This window comes from Mus caroli, unplaced genomic scaffold, assembly GCF_978045245.1.
Source record: "Mus caroli unplaced genomic scaffold, Mus_caroli_1 scaffold_9, whole genome shotgun sequence".
Lineage (NCBI taxonomy): Eukaryota > Metazoa > Chordata > Mammalia > Rodentia > Muridae > Mus > Mus caroli.
Window position 1 is genome coordinate 10,684,837 of NW_028227264.1, and position 23,460 is coordinate 10,708,296.

The 23,460-nt window shown below is 38.1% G+C and overlaps 1 protein-coding gene across 2 annotated transcripts in view; it reads right to left on the reverse strand.

The window, feature by feature from the left end:
• Nucleotides 1-398: 398 nt before the first annotated feature.
• The window catches only part of Pex3 (peroxisomal biogenesis factor 3), a 29,039-nt gene continuing 5,977 nt past the window's right edge, over nt 399-23,460 (reverse strand). For both annotated transcript variants that reach the window (XM_021174773.3, XM_021174772.2), the window contains exons 2-12: nt 22,686-22,817; nt 18,929-19,010; nt 13,840-13,883; nt 12,338-12,462; nt 12,109-12,175; nt 11,954-12,008; nt 11,067-11,232; nt 8,650-8,720; nt 7,540-7,662; nt 4,016-4,112; nt 399-1,251 (exon numbers count right to left, since the gene is read on the reverse strand). In XM_021174773.3, the coding sequence (XP_021030432.1) occupies nt 1,168-1,251; nt 4,016-4,112; nt 7,540-7,662; nt 8,650-8,720; nt 11,067-11,232; nt 11,954-12,008; nt 12,109-12,175; nt 12,338-12,462; nt 13,840-13,883; nt 18,929-19,010; nt 22,686-22,692 (921 nt within the window). In that variant the 5' untranslated portion in view covers nt 22,693-22,817 and the 3' untranslated portion in view covers nt 399-1,167. The remainder of the gene's footprint in view (nt 1,252-4,015; nt 4,113-7,539; nt 7,663-8,649; nt 8,721-11,066; nt 11,233-11,953; nt 12,009-12,108; nt 12,176-12,337; nt 12,463-13,839; nt 13,884-18,928; nt 19,011-22,685; nt 22,818-23,460) is intronic.

The following is a 23,460-nucleotide window of genomic DNA, read 5'->3' on the forward strand; positions in this document are numbered from 1 at the left end:
GTCTCTTCTGACCTCTTTTTTTTATACATGGTTGTCTTGTTATAAACCTCAGCCAAGCTTTACAAAGGCCTTTACAATTCATTTTCTACCATCTCCTATTTAGCTATACTGTTTAATGTGGCAAGGACATAAAACTCTGTTGTGAGAACAATTTATTACCAGATATAGATAATCTATTGCTGACACGTGATTCAGTCACTTCTGCTTTAATGCCCTTCTCAATGAAGAACCACAGGTAAGCTACAGACAAGAGATAATTTATTTTTAATTAGTTTTTCTGAAAAAAAGAAACAAGTTATAAGAAAGCACCAACTATATACCAGTTAAAACTTTAAACTAGCAAGCTCTCATAAAAAAAAATATTACTAAAGGACAAATAAATTAATGGCTAAAAAGCATTAACTAAACAAAACTATATTTTATTAAAATAGTTTATTGCAACAAGTTATCATACTCAAAATCAATACAAAGTTATTAAATTTATACACAAATGAATAAACCTCTGTAATTATTAATAATTGTGAGTAAGCGACATAACATTAGCCTGAAAATCTATATACAACCTTCTGAGGGTTGCTAACAAAGCTTTAGAAAATGCTGTAAATAAATATTGAAGAAACAACAGTAAAGAAGAGTTGATCACAGGGTTCAAATGCACTGACTCCTTGGTGATAAGCCCCCTGGCAAGTATGTTCAAGCAAATCACATGTGCCTTATCAGGGTGGCCGGAGAGAATCTGGCTTGCTCTTGCTTACTTCCGAGTCCAGGAAACTTCATAGTTAGTTAAACATCCTAATTTCAGAGTCCACCACTCCTAGATCTACTTTTCAAGACACATCTTCCCTCATTCTATGGGTGAAAGGACACCACATTCCATTCCATATACGGATGGAAGTACCTAGTTGGTTTGGATCAGCTCTCCAGACTTTAAGAAATCATGATTGAGCCTGATGTAACTTGTGCACCAGTCAGATACACCTGATGAAGTAGACTGCTGATGAATTAAAAATACAGTAAGGTGCTAAATGAATCTACTTCATTATGAAATGAAGACTTTGCTCAAGAACAGACTTTATTAGGCATTTGGTTGCAAATTGTGTAGGTGATTTATTCAGAGTACTTTTTAGTGTAGCTGAATCCGCTGTAGTTTTTCTTGAAAGAAAACAATCATTTCTCCAGTTGTTGGGGGGTACTAAACGCTTCGTACACATTAGCAGCAAAGTCTTTCACTTGTTCCATCATCAGCAGATCCTGGTGACAAGGATGACAGAACAGTTTGTAAGAAGTTAGATGGTGTGCAATGCATCTGTCTTGAAGTTTTGTGTACTCAGGAACAAGGAGAAACTAAGAGAAGGGGTGCTTTCCTTATACTAAATCAGAGGAAATCCTGGTCAGTTTCTTATTTCTAGAAAATATAGCAAATAATTCTTATATATGTAGTATATGTCTATTTTATATGAGCACATATACACAAACCATAAGCATACACTTTATAGCAGAGGCTCTCAATCTCCTGCTGGTGAATCTAAAGCTGTGGGAAGAAATCACCTTTTGTTTTAATTAACTGAAATGTCATGTTTCCTTGAAGTAGGACCACAGGCTCAAACTGCGTCAGTCTTAAATGGGAAAGGGAAATTTGTCTTCAAATTCTTTTTCAAATTCTTAGGACAGTTGTGGAAGTTATTACAACTTCCGTTACATCTTATCAGTTTAGAAAGACAACATTGCTATCTCCTACATTTTCTTTTAAATGTATTTTGAGAACTATAAAGTGTTTTCCCTTAAAATGATAGGAAGTGAACTCATGAGGCCCCAGGGAGTAGGGAGGTCTGGTAGGGTGAGGGTGGGGGTGGGGACATCCTTATGGAGATTGAGGTGGGTGGGGGAGGTATGGGATGTGGAACAGTCAGAGGGTGGACAGCGAAGGGATAAAATCTAGAGTGTAAAAAAAGATTAAATTAAAAATTTTAAAAGTGTGTGTGTGTGTGTTTTCCTGTCTGTGCCTGTTCTCCTGAGGCTGCTTCTGCACTTCTGCACTACAGCTGCAATGCACCTCAGGCATCCACAGCCCTCCGACAAGTGTAAACTGACTCCAGTACTTAGATGCTAAGGTGTGTTTGCTTGGTTTTGGCACAGGTCTTGGTGTAGCCCACACTGGTCGTGGCTCCCGCCTCAGCCTGAGTGCCAGGGCTACTGATGTGCATCGTCACACCCAGCTGCTGCTTACATTATTTTATTGTGTAAATGAAAAATACATAAATGTCTTAAGCTTAGAGGTTTTTCTATAACTAAAACCCAGAGCACAAGCAGGGCCCAGTGACATGGCGATGGACACAGAGGAGTGTCCGGCTGTCTCCATCTGAACTATTCACACAAATAAATAAATAAACAAAAACCCACATTTACCATTGAATGGAACCCCCGACAAGCCCCTGCACCCCTTTACTAAATCAAGCTGATGGCTCCTAACTCCTTGTTCTTGTGTGGGTATGGAGCTGCCTGCTACATTCCTGGGTTTAGATATTCAGTTTGCGTCTACACCTCACTAGTTCTGTTGCAAGTGCTCTGCCACCATTTACACTGTGGACTGAGTTACCAGACTTGGCCCTCACATGAGGGATTTTCCTGTTATTTTTTTTTTTCATTGTCTCTGTAGTTTTCTCAAGTCAAAAAACACAGTTTGATGCTACATGAGGAAAACAAAAACATGAACATCAAGATAGTTATGTCCCTAAATTCAGGGACAGTACTATGCTTTTATCTTTACTTATTATCTTTCAGTTGTTCCTGTGTGAGTTTGAGCTTTCTATTTCCATAGGTATCAAATAAACTTTCCCCTCATTTTCTTGGGCTCCTGAGGTCGGTCATGTCTGTAAATCCTAATGAAGACCAACGGAAAGCACGTCCTGAGAAGCTGGAATAAATATCTGAAGGTGAACAGGAAAGACATTGCAGCCTTCACTACCAGGGGTCCATTTGCTGTCTAGTAAAGCCTATGGGTCCTTATTTAAAATCACGACTACAAATGCAGACAATAAAACTTAACATTTTGTTTTGATTATCAGTTATATGGGTTTGAATCAAAATACAATGTACAAAATTACTTAAGCCTTCAAACTGTGGCTGCTGTATATTATACGTTGTTGTAGTCTCATGAATTTGATAAAATGGATGTTTCTGGGTCATGCTAGAGATGTTGGCAGAAGCAGAAAAACTGTGTAAGGCTTACAGCTCAGTGACATGTCATCAGCCTTCATTACTGGTTCTTCTGTAGTGTGACTGGCCAGCTCTTAGGTTTGGGAGGTGTGACCAGGGAGCACAGGGCAGAGCCACCTGGGTCTAAAGGACAGGCTAATGACTCACAGAGACAGGAGCCCTTATCATTGCTCTGCATTGCCCCAGGACCGCACATTCCATTGTTGCAGACAACGACACCAGGGAGCTGTCCTGTGGACATGGAGGACTTAGACTCTGAAGAACAAATCACTACAGCAGTTTGCTACTGAGCCATACTGTAAAACCTTTTAAACTTACAGTACACTTCTCAAGTTAACACTGACTAAAAAAAAATACACAGATTCAAAGTTATCCTTTTAATAAAATGCTTTCCAGAGGAAAGAAGCAATGGAGCTGTAATAGTTTGGTTTAGTGAGCAGACTGTTGAGGCACTATTAGCAGCTATTTTATTAGTTATGGAAACATCTTGTTTACCATATATTTTAAATTTTTTTCAAACTATGAAGAAATGCATTGTTAATGCAAAGTATGATGCTCCAAAATGTGGCCAATCCCCAGGACATCCTCCCGGAGCGCAGTCTAACTAGCGTCGGACAGCAGGGGAAAGGTATTACCATGCATTTGCTGTCGAGCACAGCTGCTCTTGTGGGCAAGCGACCACTCAGAATACGGTTACAAGCTCTATTTCAAAGGGATGATGCCAGCAGGGAGTGTACTATCGTTTTGGAAACAACCATGAACACAGCGTGTTTTCAGTACACCCAAGCGTCTCACTTACCTGCACAAAATGACTAGGTGTCTCACTGCAAACTGAATGGATCTGCCCGTTCACTATGGGAATTATCTTAGCTAAAGGCAGGCTGACACTGGACAGACTGAAAACAAATTACCACAGCAGTTATTTTCTAAATTATACACAGGCATTTAACATGTTAATTATAACAGTATACACATATCATTGAAGAATGCTTATAAAAGTATATTAATAGAAAACCAAAATATAAGTTCCCTATCTAAAAGTAACAGCTATAGTTGATGTTGTGGATATTTTCTTCTGGCAATTTTTATATATTTTTATATTTTTTTATTCTTTTTCAACTTAAAGCTCTATCATATTTTTGTCATAAGAACCTTTCTACGTCTCTGTCTGCTGTTTTCAATAATTAGGTGGTAGTTCATATGTGCAATCACACTATCACCAGCTTCCTAGAGCCAGCACTCACATTCTTGCCTGTTTTTTCAATATTTATTTGATTTATCTGTGTAAACAGAGTTCCGGGTCAAAGGGTACATGTGTAATGTCTTCAGTAACCATGTCAGCTGCCTCTGGTCTCCCTACCCTGTGAGAAGTCCTGCCGCAGTACCTCTCCCACACCCCACACTCTTGTCCTAGGTCCACAGGACAGGCAAACACATGGTAAGTCTTTACTCCTGTGAACTGTCAGTCATTATCTGACCAGGTTAACTTTAACTATCACATGACAACATTATACCAACAGAGCTGCCTTCCAGTCTCCTGTGGGCTCTCAGTAGTATTTTGATAATTTCTATTGATTGATGTTAGGTGAAGAATTTAACCCGTTTAAAGTTCAAACATTATTTTTCCAGTTAAAAATGATCTTACATTTTGAAAAAATATACTTAACAGAAAATTATGAGTCATTTATCACCTTATTTCTTGTCTGTCTTAAAAATAAATATTAGAAAATTCAATGGTGCTCCTAAATTTTGCTCTTCAAGACTGGTCATTTCCGAGTCTTTCTACATTCATCAGAATACGCAAAAGTACATCTGAACATCCCAACATAGACAATTTTAATTCTGTTTCTGAATTTAATAAAACCATCCTGTTTCATCAATAAGCATATTTGCTTTTGATTTCAATTTTTATTATATCAATTTTTATTTACAGTAAGATGCAACAAATTTCTTATTCTATGCCTTTTCAAAAGTAAGTATGACTTTTGTCCTGCCAACATTTTTATTATTTATTTACTGTACATATATGTGTGTGTGTGTGTGTGTGTGTGCATGTACAAGGGAAGGTAAGAGTACAAACTGGAAGAATCAATTCTTTCTTCACACCTTGCAGGTTTCAAGAATTGAACTTGGGGCAGCAGGCTTGGCAGCAGGTGCCTTTACCTACAGAGCCATCCTGCAGGCAGTGTTTTATTAACATGTTATTGTTAAGTTCACGGTAATAGTTTTCCTAACACTTAGTCTTTCTTTCATTTTTGATATTATTCCTGTTAGTAATAATGTTGAATTATAACTAAAATTCTATATTCTGATGTCAATCAGGTTATTGTCCATTCAGCCTTCCTTGCCTTTAGACCTAAATTAGCTTTTATTTACTCTCATCACTTGAAAAATCTTAAGGTTATTTATGCTCTAAGGTGGGAGGTGGAGAGATGGCTCAGAGGTTAAAAGCACTGACTGCTCCTGCAGAGGACTAGGGTACAATTCCCAGCAGCGTATCAGGCAGCTCACAACCATGTGGACCTCCAGTTCTTGAGGTTCTAAAGCTCTCTTCTGGCCTCCTCAAGCACTAGCACATGGAAGGCATATAATAACACATGTGCAAACGTAATATTAAAGAATTAATTTGTAAACTAAAACAAATGTTTAAAAATGAAAAGAATGACAGGTTGTAACATAAACAGATACTTGATCTCACACACTAAGCTGCACTCCAACTACAGCAGCTCTTGACCAGCCGCCTGCTGAATGCCTACAGCATCATCTCCCCCTCCTGCACGACCAGCACTTGCTACATTCAACTGGAACTTCATGTTTCAGTTACATTTGGAGTCTCCCCTTAGTGGCCATGTGTTCTTTTACTTCTCTCAGCACACACTGCATGCTTCCCATCTATGGTTTCCTATTTCATATCTACAGTCAACTTCATCCTTCAGCACTTTTATTAACACTTCCCTCATGTTGTATGTCATCGCTGTTATACAACATGGTATGGAGGTTGTAGACATCATAGCTATTTAAGAAAATGAACCAAACGCTAGTGAGATAGCTCAGCAAAAAAAGCCCTAACAACCCAAGTTTGATTCCCAATACCCACCTTACCAGAAAGATGCCTCCCCCCATGCAGACGCACAGACATATGTGCATGTTCACACAAATTAATACAATTATAAACATTAGTTTTTAAAGCAGGGTCTTTCTTTGTAGCCCTGGCTGGCCTAGGACTATTGCAATTCTGGATCCAACTATTGCAATTCTTTACCTCACCTGGGGGAATAACTGGTACTTCGACAAGTACAGGTTTTACTGGAAATCCATTAATTGGAGTCTCTTGGCTACAGAGAGTATATAAGATTAGCTGAAATCTATTTTTAAGGGTAGGTATAAATTGTTTTAAGAGTAAACCTTACTACTCTGAGCGCTCCAAACACTCAACATTAAGGGCAAATTACCCTTTCCCACATAATAAAGAAGGGTCCCCAAGAACCAGCCAAAAAATACCTTGCTAGGCCTAGGCTAACAATTACATTAGATATCCCCTAAAGATAAGTCCCAACAACAAAGGCCCATTATGTAGTAACAGAAATGACAAACATTACTAATAATTGAACCAACTAGGTATTCTCAATTCTATAATGACATAAAATGAATATATTTAAGCCTTTCTGAAAATAATTATTGGAATATAAATAAAATATAACGATAAGAAAATAATTCATTGAACAAGAATCTACCAGAGTGTCTGTTATTGCCATGCTCAGACCATTGAATATTAATTCAGGTCAATAATGACTACTGTTCCAGCTTTTAAGTCTAAGGAATTAAAGAAAAATGGATTTTGACTTAATAAAATGGTAGTTTCTAGAGGCAAACACTTCACTGTAGTAGCAAAAGTATGGGGAGAAAATGCAAATTTGATTATTAAATTCAGAAGGAACTTTTGTCAATAAAGTAGTCATTGGGTTAGAAGAGTTTAATTTGCTGAAACTCGGGGTGCCGTTTATCACCTAAGATTTCTTTTTTTATAACAAAAAGTTACTTATTTTTATTTTATGTATGTTTGTGTTTTGCCTGCATACATGTCTGTCTGTGTGAGTGTGTTGGATCCCCTGGAACTGGAGTTGCAGACAGTTGTGAGCTGCCATGTGGGTGCTGGGAACTGAGCTCGGGTCCTCTGGAAGAACAGCTAGTGTTCTCAACCTCTGAGCCACCTTTCTAGCTCCCTAAGATTTCTTTTTATCTGGCATAACAATATAAACATATTCAAAGCATCACATTTTAAGAGCATATGTCCATATTATAATGTTTTACATTCCAAGTTACCTGTTTATGGAGTTACCATGTTGTAGGTCCTGCTCAGTGGGTCGAAAGAATTCAGCCATGTTGTCTAGAAGCCGACTGAAGCCTCTGTTTAGACAGGTATTCAAAACTGTACTAAAATCTGGACTAGATAAAAAAAGAAGTATAACACTTTTTAGATTCCTAGTGGGCAAAACAAATAAACAAAACACAGCCCCCCCCCATAACTATGTGATTGCTTTTGAGAATCATTAACATTTCTAGTCACAATCCACTTTTCATAACATGAAAACTGTCTAAATTTATCAGTTTTTCAAAATTCAGCATAAAAATGAGTTGTAATGTTTAGCCTAACATCATGAGACTACTCATTAGATTTGTTTCATATTAATATGCATTTTATACAATGTATTTTTAAAATGTCAGCTGGCAAGAACACAAACAAATCTAGCCAGTATAGAAACCAGCATGGAGGGTCCTCAAAGACTAAAAGTAGACCCATCGTGTGATGTGGCTATGCCCCTTCTGAGTGTTTATCCAAAGGGTCCCAGTCAGCGTGCCACACAGGCACCTGCACACACATGTTTACTGCAGCACTATTTACAATGGCTCAGTCATGCAACCCAGCCTAGGTGTGCATCAACAGAGGGATGGAAGGATAGTACAGACAATGTGGTGTATAGACAAAGGAGTAATGTTTGGAGGAAGATGGATAAAACTAGAGCTAATCATATTAAGTAAATGAAGCCAGTCTTAGGAAGAAAAATACATTTTCACTAGTGGGTCCTACATTTTATATACACACATAAAATAGTGTATAGATATGTGGCATGAAAGAAGAAGAGAAGCTGTCTAGGGAAACAAGTAAGACTATTGGTTGGGAGAGGGGTGACAAGGGAGAGAGAGTATCAAGAATCAGGGAACATGGATAGGAGAGGCCAGTAAGGAATGCGGGATATACTTGAAGTACACAACTGCTTCCTTCTACTTTAGATAGGAAATCCTACCTAAAGGAGGGGAAGAGATCAAAATTTTAATTTTCAGATAATATATTAAATATTTGCTTAGGAAATACTAGAAAATAGTCTTATTTACATCAAAAATACAGGCACCATTTATATGCACTCTACATACCTTTCCAGCATGTCTCTTGTCTCATTGAGAAGTTTAATAGTGGTGATATCTCTGTGAGAAAGCCCATAGGCCTGTAAAATCAAAAATCTACACTTCAGAGGTGCAAATATTACAAAGCCATGAATGAAGTAATCACATTAAACACTCAAGCATTCGGCAAACTTGATTATCTCTGCTTTGTCAACAAAAATTAAAACCTGCCAAATGACAAACTACATACATATAAAGGTTTATGTAAATATGTAGGCAGCATTTAAAACATGAATTGAAGAACACTTTGTAAAGCTTTCTTTATTTGGTCTGTTTGGATGTTTCTGGCACCCATAAAGATAAGTAGCAGATGTTAAGACTAATAGGGGACAGAATGCTGGCTCAGTAGATCAGTGTCCTTGCACCACAAGCCTGCAGAATGGGTGTGAACTCCCAGTGCTCCTGTGAAAATCCAGGTAAGGCTCCCCATGCCTCTAACCCAAGCACTGAGGACAGAGGCAAGTGCATCTCAGAACTGCTGGCCAGCAGACCTAGCCAGAACGCTGGGTTCCAGGTTCAGTGAAAGCCTATCTCAGTGCAGTACAGTTCAGAGCAACAGAGGAAGACACACCTGCTCTGGTCTACACATGTCTGTATACCACCTACACACTTACATGGATGCACCACACACTTATCCTACACACCGAGCACAGACCAGCTCACACTTCTTCAAATACTGAGACATTTTATTAGGATGTGTGAGGTTTCTTGTTTTTCTTTCCCGTCTTGGTCCCTTTCTTTTTATTCTAACTATCGTGAGGTCCCTTGTTTCATCCTAAGTGTCATGTCTCAGTCCTCAATCCTGTCCCCACTCTGGATCTAATCCCGTACATCCTTTTTATTTTGTACCACTGTTGAATTCTAAAATTTGGAAATTGTTTTATGGGTTTAGACTTTTTGTTTGTTTGTTTGTTTGTTTTTCAAGACAGGGTTTCTCTGTGTAGCCCTGGCTGTCCTGGAATTCACTCTGTAGACCAGGCTGGTGGTGGTGCACGCCTTTAATCCCAACACTCAGGAGGCAGAGACAGGCAGATTTCTGAGTTTAGACTTTTTAAATTCTCTTGTTGCATTTTACTGAGATCCTACTTTATAATAATTTGCTAATTTCTTTCATAAATTTCTCTCTTCTGTTTGAAATGAGGTCTCCCTATGGAGCCCAAGCTGGCCTAAAACGTAGTGATCCTCCTGCCTCCTGAGACACAACATGGCTGGCTCTTTCATTAATTTTGTCCCACCTATTCTCCTTACACTCATAAAACTCCCTTGATGGGCCACAACTTTTCTTTTTCCTTTCCTTTCCTTTTTCCTTTCCTTTCCTTTTTCCTTTCCTTTCCTTTTTCCTTTCCTTTCCTTTCCTTTCCTTTCCTTTCCTTTCCTTTCCTCCTTCCATTGTTCTTTTTCTTGCTTGCTTGTTTAATCATGTAGTCTCTCTCAGCACCCAAACAGGTCATCATTCAAGTCTCCTTGCAAAGAGAAAACTCTTGAGCAATGATAATGAACAGTGTAGTGTACAGGGCTTCCCTGCTGAGCAAACTGTCCCAGGCTTCTCCAGCTACATGTCAGAGCTATTCTTTTCCAATGGCAAAAAATGCATTCAGCTGAACCTATAAAGGTACAAAGCTTACTAATTTAAACACTAGTTCCATAACCTGAGTCTATAACAAAACTCCCTGGCATTTGTATTGCTTAGTGAGACACTTCCGCAGCACCTGCTTGGGGCGCACCAGGGCACAGCAACACTAGTATTATACCAGGCCTTGTTTGCTTCTCAGTTGACGGGCTAGAGCTTCCTTCTGGTTGTCGACCTATAGATATTATTCATTCTTTTAAAAAAGGTTTTATTTTTCAATCATGCATGTGTATGTGTGTGTATGACAGTACATATATATTAATATTTAATGTATTAACATTAAATATATTTGTAACAAAGAAAAAGAGGCCATGAATTTAAGTTGAATGTATTCCTAGTTTCATTAAAATTTATTTCTGCAAATGAAGTGAAAATTTTTTATCTAACTGCACAAAACTCTTCATGATCTTGTCGCTAGTATGATTTTCCTCTAGGTTCTGTGCAATCTCTATAAACACTGCTAGCTACGCTAACTGAACTTGTCTCTTATGTTCCCAAAATGCAATGAACTTATATTGTCCTCTTTATTCACAGCATATATCAAAGAGCTTGAAACCTAACAATGACTCAATAAAAATCTGCTAAATACCCAAGATTATGTGCTATTATAAATTATATTACAGCTTTTCTAATGTTTAGGGCTTTATTTAAATTCTTGAAGTGTAAGACTCAGAAATCCATAATTCAAGAGAGAGTAACAGGTTTATGAAATATGGAGTGTAAGTTAGACATTTAGAAAGGGCTATGAATGAAGTACCTGAGCTGCCAATGGTGTCTCCTCATCTGGCATCATGTACTGGCACAGTGAAGACCGGGACACATCTTTATCATTCCAAGAAGTCCGATGTTGCTCAACAAGAATTCTGATTTCTTTTAGTTTTTGCTCCAAGTCCAAAAGGGACAAGGAATGTTTAAGAGAAACACTGGAAATAGAGGAGATTGCATTAGATAAACTGAAATGACAGGTCATTCTTCCTAACACTCCTTTCCCAGGAAGCTGGCATGTGACAGCCTGCACTACTTAGTCTAACCTTATGCTGCTGGACTGGAATGCACTGGGAAGCCAGCCACCAGATAAGGACATTACTCCAGAGCCACAGTAAGCCTTCACACAGATTTCACAAGGAAAGCCCTGTCACAATTATAGGTCTTATTAGTATAAGGGACAGGTAGGCAGATTTTTAAAGAAGTATTTTTTATATTTCTAATTTGTTTGGAAATCAGTCAATAAACAATAAAATATGAAAAATATTCCCCAGTGTGAAAAGGCTGATAATGATCTAGTAGACTGTAACACATACGCAGGGTTGGTGTCTGCATCGTGTTACCCAGTTTCCCTAGGACAGTCATGCCATTCTCTGCTTCGCTCTGCAGTACTGAGGAATCAGAGACCTCAAGCATACAGAGCAAATAAATGCTCTACATATGCCCATTCCACACCTACTTTTTCTCTATTTATAAACTTGGAGACAGAGTCCATTAATTTGATGAAGCTGGCCTTTTTTGTAAGCCCTGAACTTGGGATCCTCCTGCCTCAGCCTCAGAGTACCTGGGATGACAGAACTGTGTGCCACCATGAGCAGCTCTAACTTTTCTTTTATCACTAGAACCAGGAAGTCAGAAAAGACAGAGGACATAGCATACCTTCCTAAGATCCTTTGTACAGCTTGTTTAATGACAGTGACCAACTCTGTCAGGCCTGTCAAACAAAAAAGCAAAATTAAAAGGAAAACAGAGCCTTGTTCACTTAAAACCTTCCTCAATAATAAAGACGTGCTTCCAGCAGATTGGAATCTTACCATCTCCAAGGAGGTGCTGAATACTTGATAAATACTGCTGCTGTACATCTGGAGGAGCCAGAATGCTCTGTGCAGAACAGAAATAGAGTCAAAGGAGCTTAACATTCTTTAAAGTCTGTTTCTCAGAGCTGATTAATAGTTCAAAGTACTCAGAATAAGTAATATTTAGTTAAAAGTTGAACCTCTTAAAAGACAAAGACTCATGTACGCTCAAGTCTGTTAAACTTACAGTGCCATTTTTGCCAACTGTTGCATTATCCAGGTAAATATATCCACCAATTATGTTTAACTGGACTCGCAAAAGAACCACCAGCATACACGTGCTATATACAGCTACAATACTTCTTGTGAAACCTTCAGAGAGAAGAGAAACCCTTTGGCATTGTGACTAAAACATCAATAAATGTAAAAAATCATGACCTATTCCTTTGACTATTTTTTAATAAGTTAACCTTAGCAAATATAACAGTAAATAGATTAAGCACAAAATATACCAATTTAAAATATTTTATACTTAATGTATCTCTTTATAATATACATTTGATAATTGATGTCTCCCTCCCTCCCTCCCCAGTCTTGTTTTTAAACAGGGTCTTACTCTGTAGCTAAGGTAGGTCTCAGTGTTGGGATAGCAGGCTAGTGTCAAGCTTGACTAGGTAGGATTTCTCAGCTGAAGTACTACTTATAAATATGAATTGGGCAAAGCAATTCTAGGTTAGAAGCTGGGAAAGGCAAGCAATCTGGGCATGTAACTCTGTTGGTATATGCCTGCCTAGTGAGGCGCTGGGTCTCTCTCCAGCACGGGTGTGTGGATGGGACAAGATAAAGCAAGGCTTGAGTAAGTTGTATCTTTAGAATTCAGAAGTCCCGAGAGCTAGCTTCGAGCTTAGAAAGGTGGAGTATGGAAGAACTCCTGCTTTCAGTGACAGGTAAAAGTGAAGGCCAGTAGAGATTTGGATAAGGTAGAGAGGATAGGAAAACAGGGAGATTTGCCTCTCAGCAGCCCAATGCGGTGTTCAGCGCAGAGAAGGTGTCAAACGGTGTGGCCAGTTGAAAAAGCCCAGTGGATTCAGAAGCACAGAGCCTACTTCTGGTGCCTATGAGGACTGCTTAGGTAGAGACAAGAGCAGAAACTAGGGTATAGTACCAAAGAGTGAGTAGGCGCAAAGAAATGAAGAAAGAGAATTTTGAAATAGCTGTTCACAGGGCACGTGAGAAAGGGCAACAGCTGGAAGCAAATGTGGGACACTCGACAAGTTTACGCTGTCTTCCAGCAGGGGAGACTCACGCATCACCTGGGAGATATGGCAGCTGAAACAGATGAAGAGATAGGAAAGCCTGCTGGTATAAAGGTTTGAGAAGTATATAAAAGGCCTAGGGATGTTTTTTGAATAAAATTTTTATTACTAATGAAATTTTGTGTAAAATATGAAATTAAAGTTGCTATTTGGGCTGGATAAAAAAATTCCTTTAAAATACATTGACAATATAATACCTAACGTAAGCACATACAGTTTTTATACCATACCTTAAAACAACGATATCACCACCATCACAAACAAGTATTGTCTAGAAAGACACTGACCTCCTTGCTTTATGAATACTTAGGTTTAAACCTGATTATTCAATGAGATAGGAAAAGAAGAGTCATGTACATACTATGATGCAAACAAAAAGCTCCTGTTACATAGAGCTCAAGGATGCGCTACAATACAGAATATTTGGGCTTACTTATTATCTTTAGGTCCTCCCATATTTCCAGCTTGTTTGAAGGCCTAAAGAAAAAAAATCAGAATACATGAAGATAATAATCTATATGTTAGTACAATTTTGAGCTAGATAAAGCTGTATTTTAAAGGTTAAAATTAAAACAACTCACAAAATTAAAAAACCCAAACAACATACAAATATTGAAAAACAAAGTCAACAAGATAACAAAACATTATGTAATTCTTTTAAGAAATGCTAAAACCCACCTTTACCAGGGTACATTCTTCTAATCCTTTGTCCTCTTTCTGGGCATATACATAAGCATACTAAAACAGTAAACTTAGCCAGGAAGTTCCTTCCCTCTACTTATTATCTTGTATAATCAAGTAGATCCTGTGATCACTCAAAGTAATACATTTTTGTTGCTTTACAGTATTATTATAAACATATGAATTGACACATACATTTGATGCTCAACAAACTAGAGATATTCTCCCTCCTGCTGTTCAAATCACCATTGGAGGCTACTTAGGTTGGTTCTTAAATCTTTTTTTCCTGAGCCTTTACTCTTTCATTTTAAAGAGGAAAGTGATTCTGGGTTGTTCTAAGCCTGCTGCAGATCTGAAACTATGCATTTCTTTAAGAGTTCTGGTTCCTGGTGGTTGGGAATGCTAGAGACCACAGCCTTTGAATCTGGGTCAGGGATTGTTTCTAATCATTCTCAGTGAGTTAAGCTGGTGCTATGGTTTGGCTTACTTTTGTCTGAGAGGACTGTTTGGTGAAGGGGTGACACACTGGGAGGCAGTGAGACCTTTACCTAGCTGAAAGCTACAGGGAGGCTCTAGGTCATTAGGGGCACCTCCCAGGTCATCTGGAGACACTGGGTCATCTAGCATTATTCTTCTTGTGTCATGGCTATTAGGTGACAGCTTGCACCACTGTGCCTGGCCCACAAGGACCAGCAGAGACCCAGAGCAACGCATGTGCCTGATCTGGACTGGAACGTCAAAATTACAAAACAAAATAAGCCCTTTGAAGATCTCTTACCATAAGGGAAAAATGACTAATAAGACACACACACACACACACACACACACACACACACACACACACTTAAAGATAAACTGTATCACAAGCTTATACCAATAGTTTAATTCAAAGCAAGCTTTATAGGATTTTAATCTAATTTTGTTGATTTTACACATGTATTTTATTTGTTCACACTAGAAATCAGTGAAAACAACATAGTCATTAGTCTCCTTCATCCCTCAGTTCAAGCATAGTAGTCCTAAAATAGTTATGCAACATTCAAAAGGGGTTGAGTTTTTAAGTTCTATGTAACAGGAATATTTATTTCACTAAGAATATTAAACTACCTTTCTGATTTAAAGACATGTTTCTGTCTTTGTAGTTATACCAAGTTTATTTTACTATAAATATTTGGTATCAAAAAATACTTGTATCACATTTAATGATTAATATCATTTTATAATCACATAAAACATTTACACCCTTGTATGTGGAATGTCATGTTTCCCTACTCACGGATGATGAACATATGCTTAGACTTCTGTTGTATTGCTTTATAAGCAGGTATGTATTTTTCAGTATATTTAAAACTGCTCCTTAAATAAATTCAGACACACTACAGAAGTTTTATTTACTAAAAAATAAAACAGCAATGTATCCAGGAGATTAGTTCATAGGGGCATTACTTATTTAAAAAGCACGCTAAGGGCCAGCAAAATGGTTCACTAGGTATTAAGGCCTTCTGCAAGTTTAACAATCTTGAATTCATTCCCAGGACCAACATGGTGAAAGGAGAGAGCTACCTCCTGCTACTAGTACACAGATAAATAAATAAATAAATAAATAAAATACAATAAAACCAAAACCAAAAAGAAGAAGAAAGAAGAAGGAGCAGCAGCAGCAGCTGGATGGGTGGTAATGGCGCACGCCTTTAATGACAGCACTTGGGAGGCATAGGCAAGTGAGTTTCAGGCTAGCCTGGTCTACAGACCAAGTTCTAAGACAAACAAGACTACATAGAGAAACCCTATCTTGAAAACCCTAAATAAAATAAATATATAGATAAATACATAAATAAATAAATGTAATAAAAAGCATTTTAAATGCAGTGCAGCACTGGATTGTGTGAATGCACTATGTACATCCAATGCAGTACTTTCAGAGTACCTGTGTCAAAGAACAAATATTTTTACTATTTTCAATTTGTCACAAATATTTTTATAAAATATAATGAAAATTATTTACTAGAACACAAAGATACAAAATAGAGGCCAATCATCCTTACTGCAATGGGACATGATTTGTGTTTTAATATGAAGTTCAGTTATAGGGCTGGAGAGATGGCTCAGAGGCTAAGAGGACATACCACTCTTCTAGAGGACCTGAGTTTGGTTCTTGGGGTCTCACTGGTGGTTCACACTGCCTGTATACAGTTCCAGCCACATCTGACACCTTTGCAGGCACCAGTACTCATGGGCACATACTACCCACTAGTTAATTACATACTTAAATAGTGAAATAGCACAAGAGTTAGAAGAGAGGAAGTCCTTAGTAAAAGTAATCTGTAAAGGGGCAAATTAAAGCATAGGAACTGAAACACGGTTGCTAAACCTTATTTCATTTGGGGGACTTGGTGGGTGAGAACAGAGTGAACGACCTAGGAAACACTTCTGCACTGATAATCATCATAATCAGACTGTGCCAGTAGCTTTAACATCTTGACCTGAGGGTTAAATGTCATCATGTCTGAGGTCCTGGCTCTCAGGATCACAAAACAAAACAAAAATGCACATGCATGCAAGCGCGCACGCGCGTGCGCACACACACACACACACACACACACACATATACATCTTTTCAAGTAATTCTGCTTTCAAATCACACCGGGCAGGGAAAAGACTACCTGTGTAGGCTTCATTCTAAGGTCTCTCCAAGTGGACATCTACTTCAAGTCACTTTTAGAGCTTGACTTTTTAGTGTCACTGAAGTAAATATCTATCTACAATTTGGATCAATGCTTATCAAGCATTCAATTGCTTGAGATGAGGATGTTTATGGGTCTCTGCCTGATACCCAATCAATGATGGCTCCTTACTGCTATCATGCCCCTGCCAAAACAAGGCTATCAGATCATTTGTTTATCCCATCAGTTACAAGCAAATGAATTTAAAAAGAAAACCAACTTGCTTGGCAGGTTATATGCAACCAGAGATGACTGGATTATAGAAGCAATCGTCACATTGTAGGGCCTCTGTTTTATACAAATGTGTTTCAAAACGGACACCTACCAATTGCAAAATTGTAATTACAAAGCAAAAGAAAATGAAGGAAATAACATTAAGGTGCATAAATATAAGCACTGAGTGAGAAGTACAATTCATCTTAAACTCTGGAATTTAATAATTCACTTCTTGTGTATTAAGTAAGGTTTTTCATGGTTTTGCAAAATCAATCTTTTCCTAAACTCCCATATTTTCCTTTAGTATTTATTTTACCCTTGAATTAACGTGTTTGAATTGTACTGTGTTTAACCCATTTCCCCTTTGCTTGTCAATTCAATGCCTTAAACCTAAAGGTGTTTTATTAGGTTTTGATTTGTCTGTTTCCTGTGCTGGAGACTGGGTTGAGGGCCCTGAGAGTGCTGAGTGCAGGCTCTACCACTGACTCCTTCTAAGCACGTGGAATAAAGACCTTTTAGGATACAGGCTCGCCACGGAGGAGGAAAGCCACCATGTTCAACTGCTAGCCTTTTGTATTTATAAAAGGACAACCCAATTTAAATCTATCTTTGCCGCTTAATAAAACTAAAGTCTAAGACAATTACAATCTATTTTCTGTCCTCTATTTATGGACATTTAAGTAGTAATTAGTTGTTTATCTGACTATGATTTATTTGTTTATATGTCTTCTTATATGATTATACAAAGTAATTTATAAGCTACACTTTACATCTACAAAGCAGAGATTAAATTCAGTCTATTTCTAAGAGTGACAAATCATCTGCCACACTCGTATTTTATTTGAATCAGATAAAAGTTTAGCTTACGTCCATTATTATTTTGGGAAGTATTCTCTGAATAACAGAAAATGTTTCAAAGATGGCTGGGAATGTAGCTAAGTGGCAAAATGTTTACCTCACCCTGGTCCAATCACAGTATTATAAAAGAGAGAAACAAAAGACAAAAATCCTTAAGTTTGCTGCTCAACCTGTCTGAGTACTCAGTTTCTGTTTGCGAAATGCAGATGATAACATCTGCTTCAGAGATATTGTGAAAATCACATGAGAGCATGCAAGTGTGAAGACTCCTATCACAGGGTTGCCACAGAACTGCAAATAGTACTTCTTCCCCACTTGCTACTTGAGGCTCATTATAGTCAAGAAAATATTTCAGAAAAGCCACCTGATTAAGATTTACTTGGTTTGGGGTGTAGCTCAGTGGTGAGCATGGACATGTATGGGCTCTAGGTTTGGTTCCTTACCTGGGTCTCTCTCCTCTCTGTCCTTTCCCTTTCTCTCCTCCTCCCCCTCCCCCTCCCCTCCTCCTTTCCTTCCAGCCATAATACTTACTGAAACCACCACTGCCCATATTTTGTTTATCACAAGAAACAGTCACTGGTTTCTGGAAATTTGCTCACACTAGCACAGGATTCAATTTCTAATGGCCCGGCCATGTGCATGGCACACACCACACATTAGGTCATTTATGCAGGCAGTACTTTCTGAACTGCCACAGTCATTTATCAGTATCATATGTTCATGCTATATTTGTCTATTATTAGTCATTTACTTTAAATTTACGTTCCTTATCCAAAACACTCTCCTACACCATGAGAAGCACAATACCGAACATAAAGATTTTTAGTTTTACAGTTCTGCTGCAGAGATGTATTCTATAAGTACTCAATAATTAACTGCTGAATAATGTAAAAATGATAGAAATATACATTTATTTTTTAAACTGAGCCTATGTATTTTAAGCTTTAATTAAAAATAAGGAAACAGGGGTGCATTAAAGTATTTAGCACATTCTCCAACTTTTGGCTGCATTCCAATAACCCAAAGACCACAGTGCGCTCTCACCTGCTTTTCAGCAGAGCTGTGAGACTCTCCGAGTTGAGCTGCTGCATTAAGGCCTCTCTCAGTGTCGGCAGCATGGACAGCACTGTCGCACAAACAGAAAACAAGGACATTCACAAAAGGCATGAGCACAGTCACAGGCTAGGCATACTGCTTTAAGCTATACAATAATAGTAGCTTACAATAATCACAGATTCAAACAATTCCAGATCAAAATATTCAAAAATTGTGTCTGTATTGGACATACCTTCTTTTTTCTTGGTATTATTCCCTAAATAATAACTACCATTTACATTTTATTACAGTGAAAGGACTCTAGAAATGATTCCAAGTATATGGACCGCTAACTACAAGTCATTGAATATATAATATTTCACTTAATGTAACAGTTAAACATCCTCCGACTTTGGAATCAATTCTTCATGACTAATAAGGGAAAAGTGCAAGTCACCTTACAAATAAACAAACAAAAAATCCTATATTCAGAAAACAGAGTTCCCGGAGAACTCATTTCACAATTCTGGGCTATACCAACCTAACCTGAAGAGTCTTTCTGATTCTTCTATTCTCCCCTAGCCATCTGTATGAACAATGGGCAGAGATCTTCAGTCATCTGTTCTCTGTAACATTTTAAAACTTCTATTTATTTCACATGTATATGTGTGTGTGCATGCCTGAATGTGCATCTGTGCATCACATATGTGTAGGAGCCAGTGGAGGTCAGAAAAGGCTGCTGCATTCCCTGGAACTAGAGTTACACATGACTATGAGCTACCATGTGAATGCTGGGACCCAAACACAGGTCTTCTACAAGAGTAGTAAGGATTCTTAACTTCTGAGCCACCTTTCCACCCGCCATGCTAAACATTTCTAATCCAGACACAAATCACAAAAAGATCTGCAGGTTTGAATCTGTACCTCAGTTTTCTCATCTGTAAATTGAAGCTAACACAGGGCCTACCCTATAGAACTGTGTTGGGATTAAGATATTTATAATGTTTACAAAAGTACTCATCAGCTCATGGAAATAGCCTTGGCTACTGTTACCATTCTTTTTGAGGAAAAGGGTCCTAGTACCTAATGTCAAATCTTCTTGGCATGGAAGACACAGGAATGTGCTTGCATTGACTACCGTATTGTATACGCTGATCCTTTACGCAAATCACATTCATCACTACAGCCCAGTTACTGTACTTAATAGTAAGTATTTCCAGGAGTCACAATGGACTGTTTGTTCATTATAGTTTGTGTTTGATTTGAATTTCCAATGTTTATTCAATATTACGCATCATTCTAAATCTGTAAAATTGACTCATCATACAAAAAAAGCCATCTATAACAGTCCAAAAACAAAGAGTATTTTGTATTCTGAAACTTTATTAGTGATGTCAGCTATGCACGTAAACAAACATCATGTCATGTGCAAATTTACTGAGCTTCTCCGCTCAGTCTTTAGTAAACTCATAGTCAAGAAAGACAAAGGGCAAAGCCCCGAAGTGCTCCATTATCTTACAACATCTGGACTGATACTGACCTCCCTCGCCTGTAGGAAAACTGAAGCTCTCCATGCCTGTGCTCTACCCACCAAAGATTTCCAGGGTACAAGTTTAATCACATTATTTGTAGTTTGTCAAGCTTTTTAGAGAACCTATATTTTTACCTCCTAGTGATCATGCTATGCTATTTTTAATTGTCTGTAGTCTGCTATCTGCTGAGGATTGTGATGGTCACGGCATGTGCCAGCTACATCTTCTAAGAGCAGCAGAATGGACCAGCAGATTCATTACTATGTTCATACCGCTCTTAGCTCATAGTACTCAGGTAGGAACTCCTCTACCAGGGAACTGGACCTGTTAACTCACCAAGCTTTCTTAAACTGGGAAGAATCATTTCAGGCTTTTAATTTTTTAGGCACAGTCTCACTACAGCTATATTGGAACATGGCTAAAAAGACTAGGCTAGCCTTGAACCCATAAAGAATTGTTTGTCTCTGCCTCCTAAGTACTGGGGCTAAAAGTGTGCATTACTACACCTGGCCCAGGTATTTCTTACCTCAACGTCTTTTACAAGAGTCAGAGACCTTCTTTCCTCTTCCAGTTCCCTCTCTATTAGTCTTCATAGGCACTTCCCCAAGACACTGCTTACACACCTTTCCATTTGATTCTGGGAGGCCCAATATGGCACAGGATTTTGTCAGACTGAGAGGTATTCTGAGATCCCAAAGTAACCTTCCACCATTTTATGAAAAGTTGCATAATAATCTGAAACAGACTGTTCCTACCCTCTAACCATTCACTGAGATGTCCTCAGGAGCACCAGCATGTTCAACATGATTTGCAAGTCCACATGCTGAGAGCCTATGTCCCAAGCATCTTATGTGCAGTATCTTGCTCTCTTCTCACAAACTACTTCTCTTTTTTTAAACAGGGACTGGCTATAAGGTCACCTGGCACCCAACTCGAAACAATCTTCCTGCCTAAGTATCCCAAGTGCTAGGATGTAGAGCAAACTCCTTTGTACATGCTAGGCAAGCACTTTTTGCCGGCTGAGCTACAGTCCTGATCCTTCCCAGTACAGTTCTGAAGTAAATTTAGGAAGGCCATTTTACAGGAAGAGCTGAGGTTTAGGTTAGCTCAAGAACACAGATAATACAAATCAAACAGGAAACTGAGCTGGTGACCAGCCTCTCCCTAGAGCCTCTGCCAACCTGGCTGTGCACATGAGCTGTCATTATGGACAGTAGTTTTGAATAGGGTTTCACAGAACAGAGGTATCTGACTAGGTATCATTACTTCAAATATAAAAATCACATGTTGTTGTGAACTTATCTTCTCTTTGTGATCTTAGCTTTTCCATCTATAAAATGAGGCGAGTGAGCTAGCAATAAAGTGCTCTCAAATCTAGAGAAAAATTCTACTTGTAAAGCTGAATCAGATACACGTAGCTTTGTAAATTCCTTCTAAAGTAAGTATCCTTGAAAAGAAATGTTAGGGAGTTAGAAAAAAAAAAAAAGCTGTAAACAGTAAAAAGAATAGACCTGACATAGATTTGAGAAACTAGTTTTCAGGCATTACACCAGTTAGAACCTAACTCCTTGCTCTCTTCAAACATGAGCAGGCGGATTGTATTCTGGCTTTTTCCCAGTAGATTTCTGGCTCTGGTAGTTACATTATTACCATGAATTAATTAACATAATAGAGTTAAGACTCTTGGCTGTGATCTACAAGGTCTCTCTCCACAGTAGCACGTCCCTCTCTGGCTCCAGCGCCTGTGTGCTGTTTCTGTAATGTTTCTAGCATATTCTCATCTCAGGCATGTGCTCTCCCTATTGTACTGTGAGTGAGGTTTTCTGCACACGCCATCTGGGCAGAGGTGTGAGCCCCAGACCACACTCCTTCCAGCTTTCCTCTCTGTACTGGATCCACAGCAGCCTAAGGTCACTTACTGGCTGTTTGCCATCTTTTCACCAGAAGAGCTGCCAGAGCTCAGGGGACCTTACTCTGTTTACTGTCTACTCCCTCAAGGAGTGGCAGGCACTGTGGATGCATAAATCCATGAATGAATATATAAAATGAGTATTTATACTGTTTTAAAAATCCACATTGAAATTATATATCTCTGTTAACAGGACTACTGAGATTTAGCATGCTTTCCTCAGCTTTTCCATAAACTAGAGCCTGAGACCGTGAATTAAAGCAAACCGACAAGCACTTTAACATACAAATTGTGTGTGTGTGTGTGTGTATGTGTGCATGCTTACCTGTCATATTGCAAGTCCTCTGGTTGCTTTCAAAATGGTACTGTCGCCGAGCTTGGGCAATGTATTCTGCAGCTTCTCTTTCTTGTATTTCTCTAATTTTTTTCTGTCCATATTTTCCCAGGATATATACTCCTAAAATCATTAAAAAACAAAAAAGTAGTATATTAACTAGAGTACTAAAAATTCCAACCAATACTTAAGCAATAAATTCCAATAATTCCAATAAATTTTTTGATTAAACTATGAGGTTTATATTAGGGTCAACCTCATAGTTTAATCAAAAAAACTCTAAAAAACCTTTATTAAAGAACTGAAAAAGGGAAGGAGATTGTAGTATTTATTTATTTATATTATATGTATACAATATATTTTAATATAGCCAGTAAGTAAAGGAGAGATTGGCAGACAAGCAGCAGAAAGGCACTGAATTTATAAAGTCTGGCAGCATCTTTAATAGTTAACTGAAGATATTCTAAACATTCAGCAACAGAGGATTATTTAAATAAATCATGATCTATTCACATAATGGTATCTTATGCAGCTATTAAAAACCACATTGCTAATAGTTAATGACCCAAGGAAAGATCTACCTTATACTACTAGGTGATAAAATAACATCCAGGAAGTTTGTATTTTAATGGAATAGATACACAGAAAAGTACATATTTAATTTCTAAAGTAAAATAAACTGTGATAATTGCGATTTTGTTTGCTTTTCTATCTTTTCCATGTTTTCTTCAATGACAAAGTTCATATAACTTTACAAATCTCTACA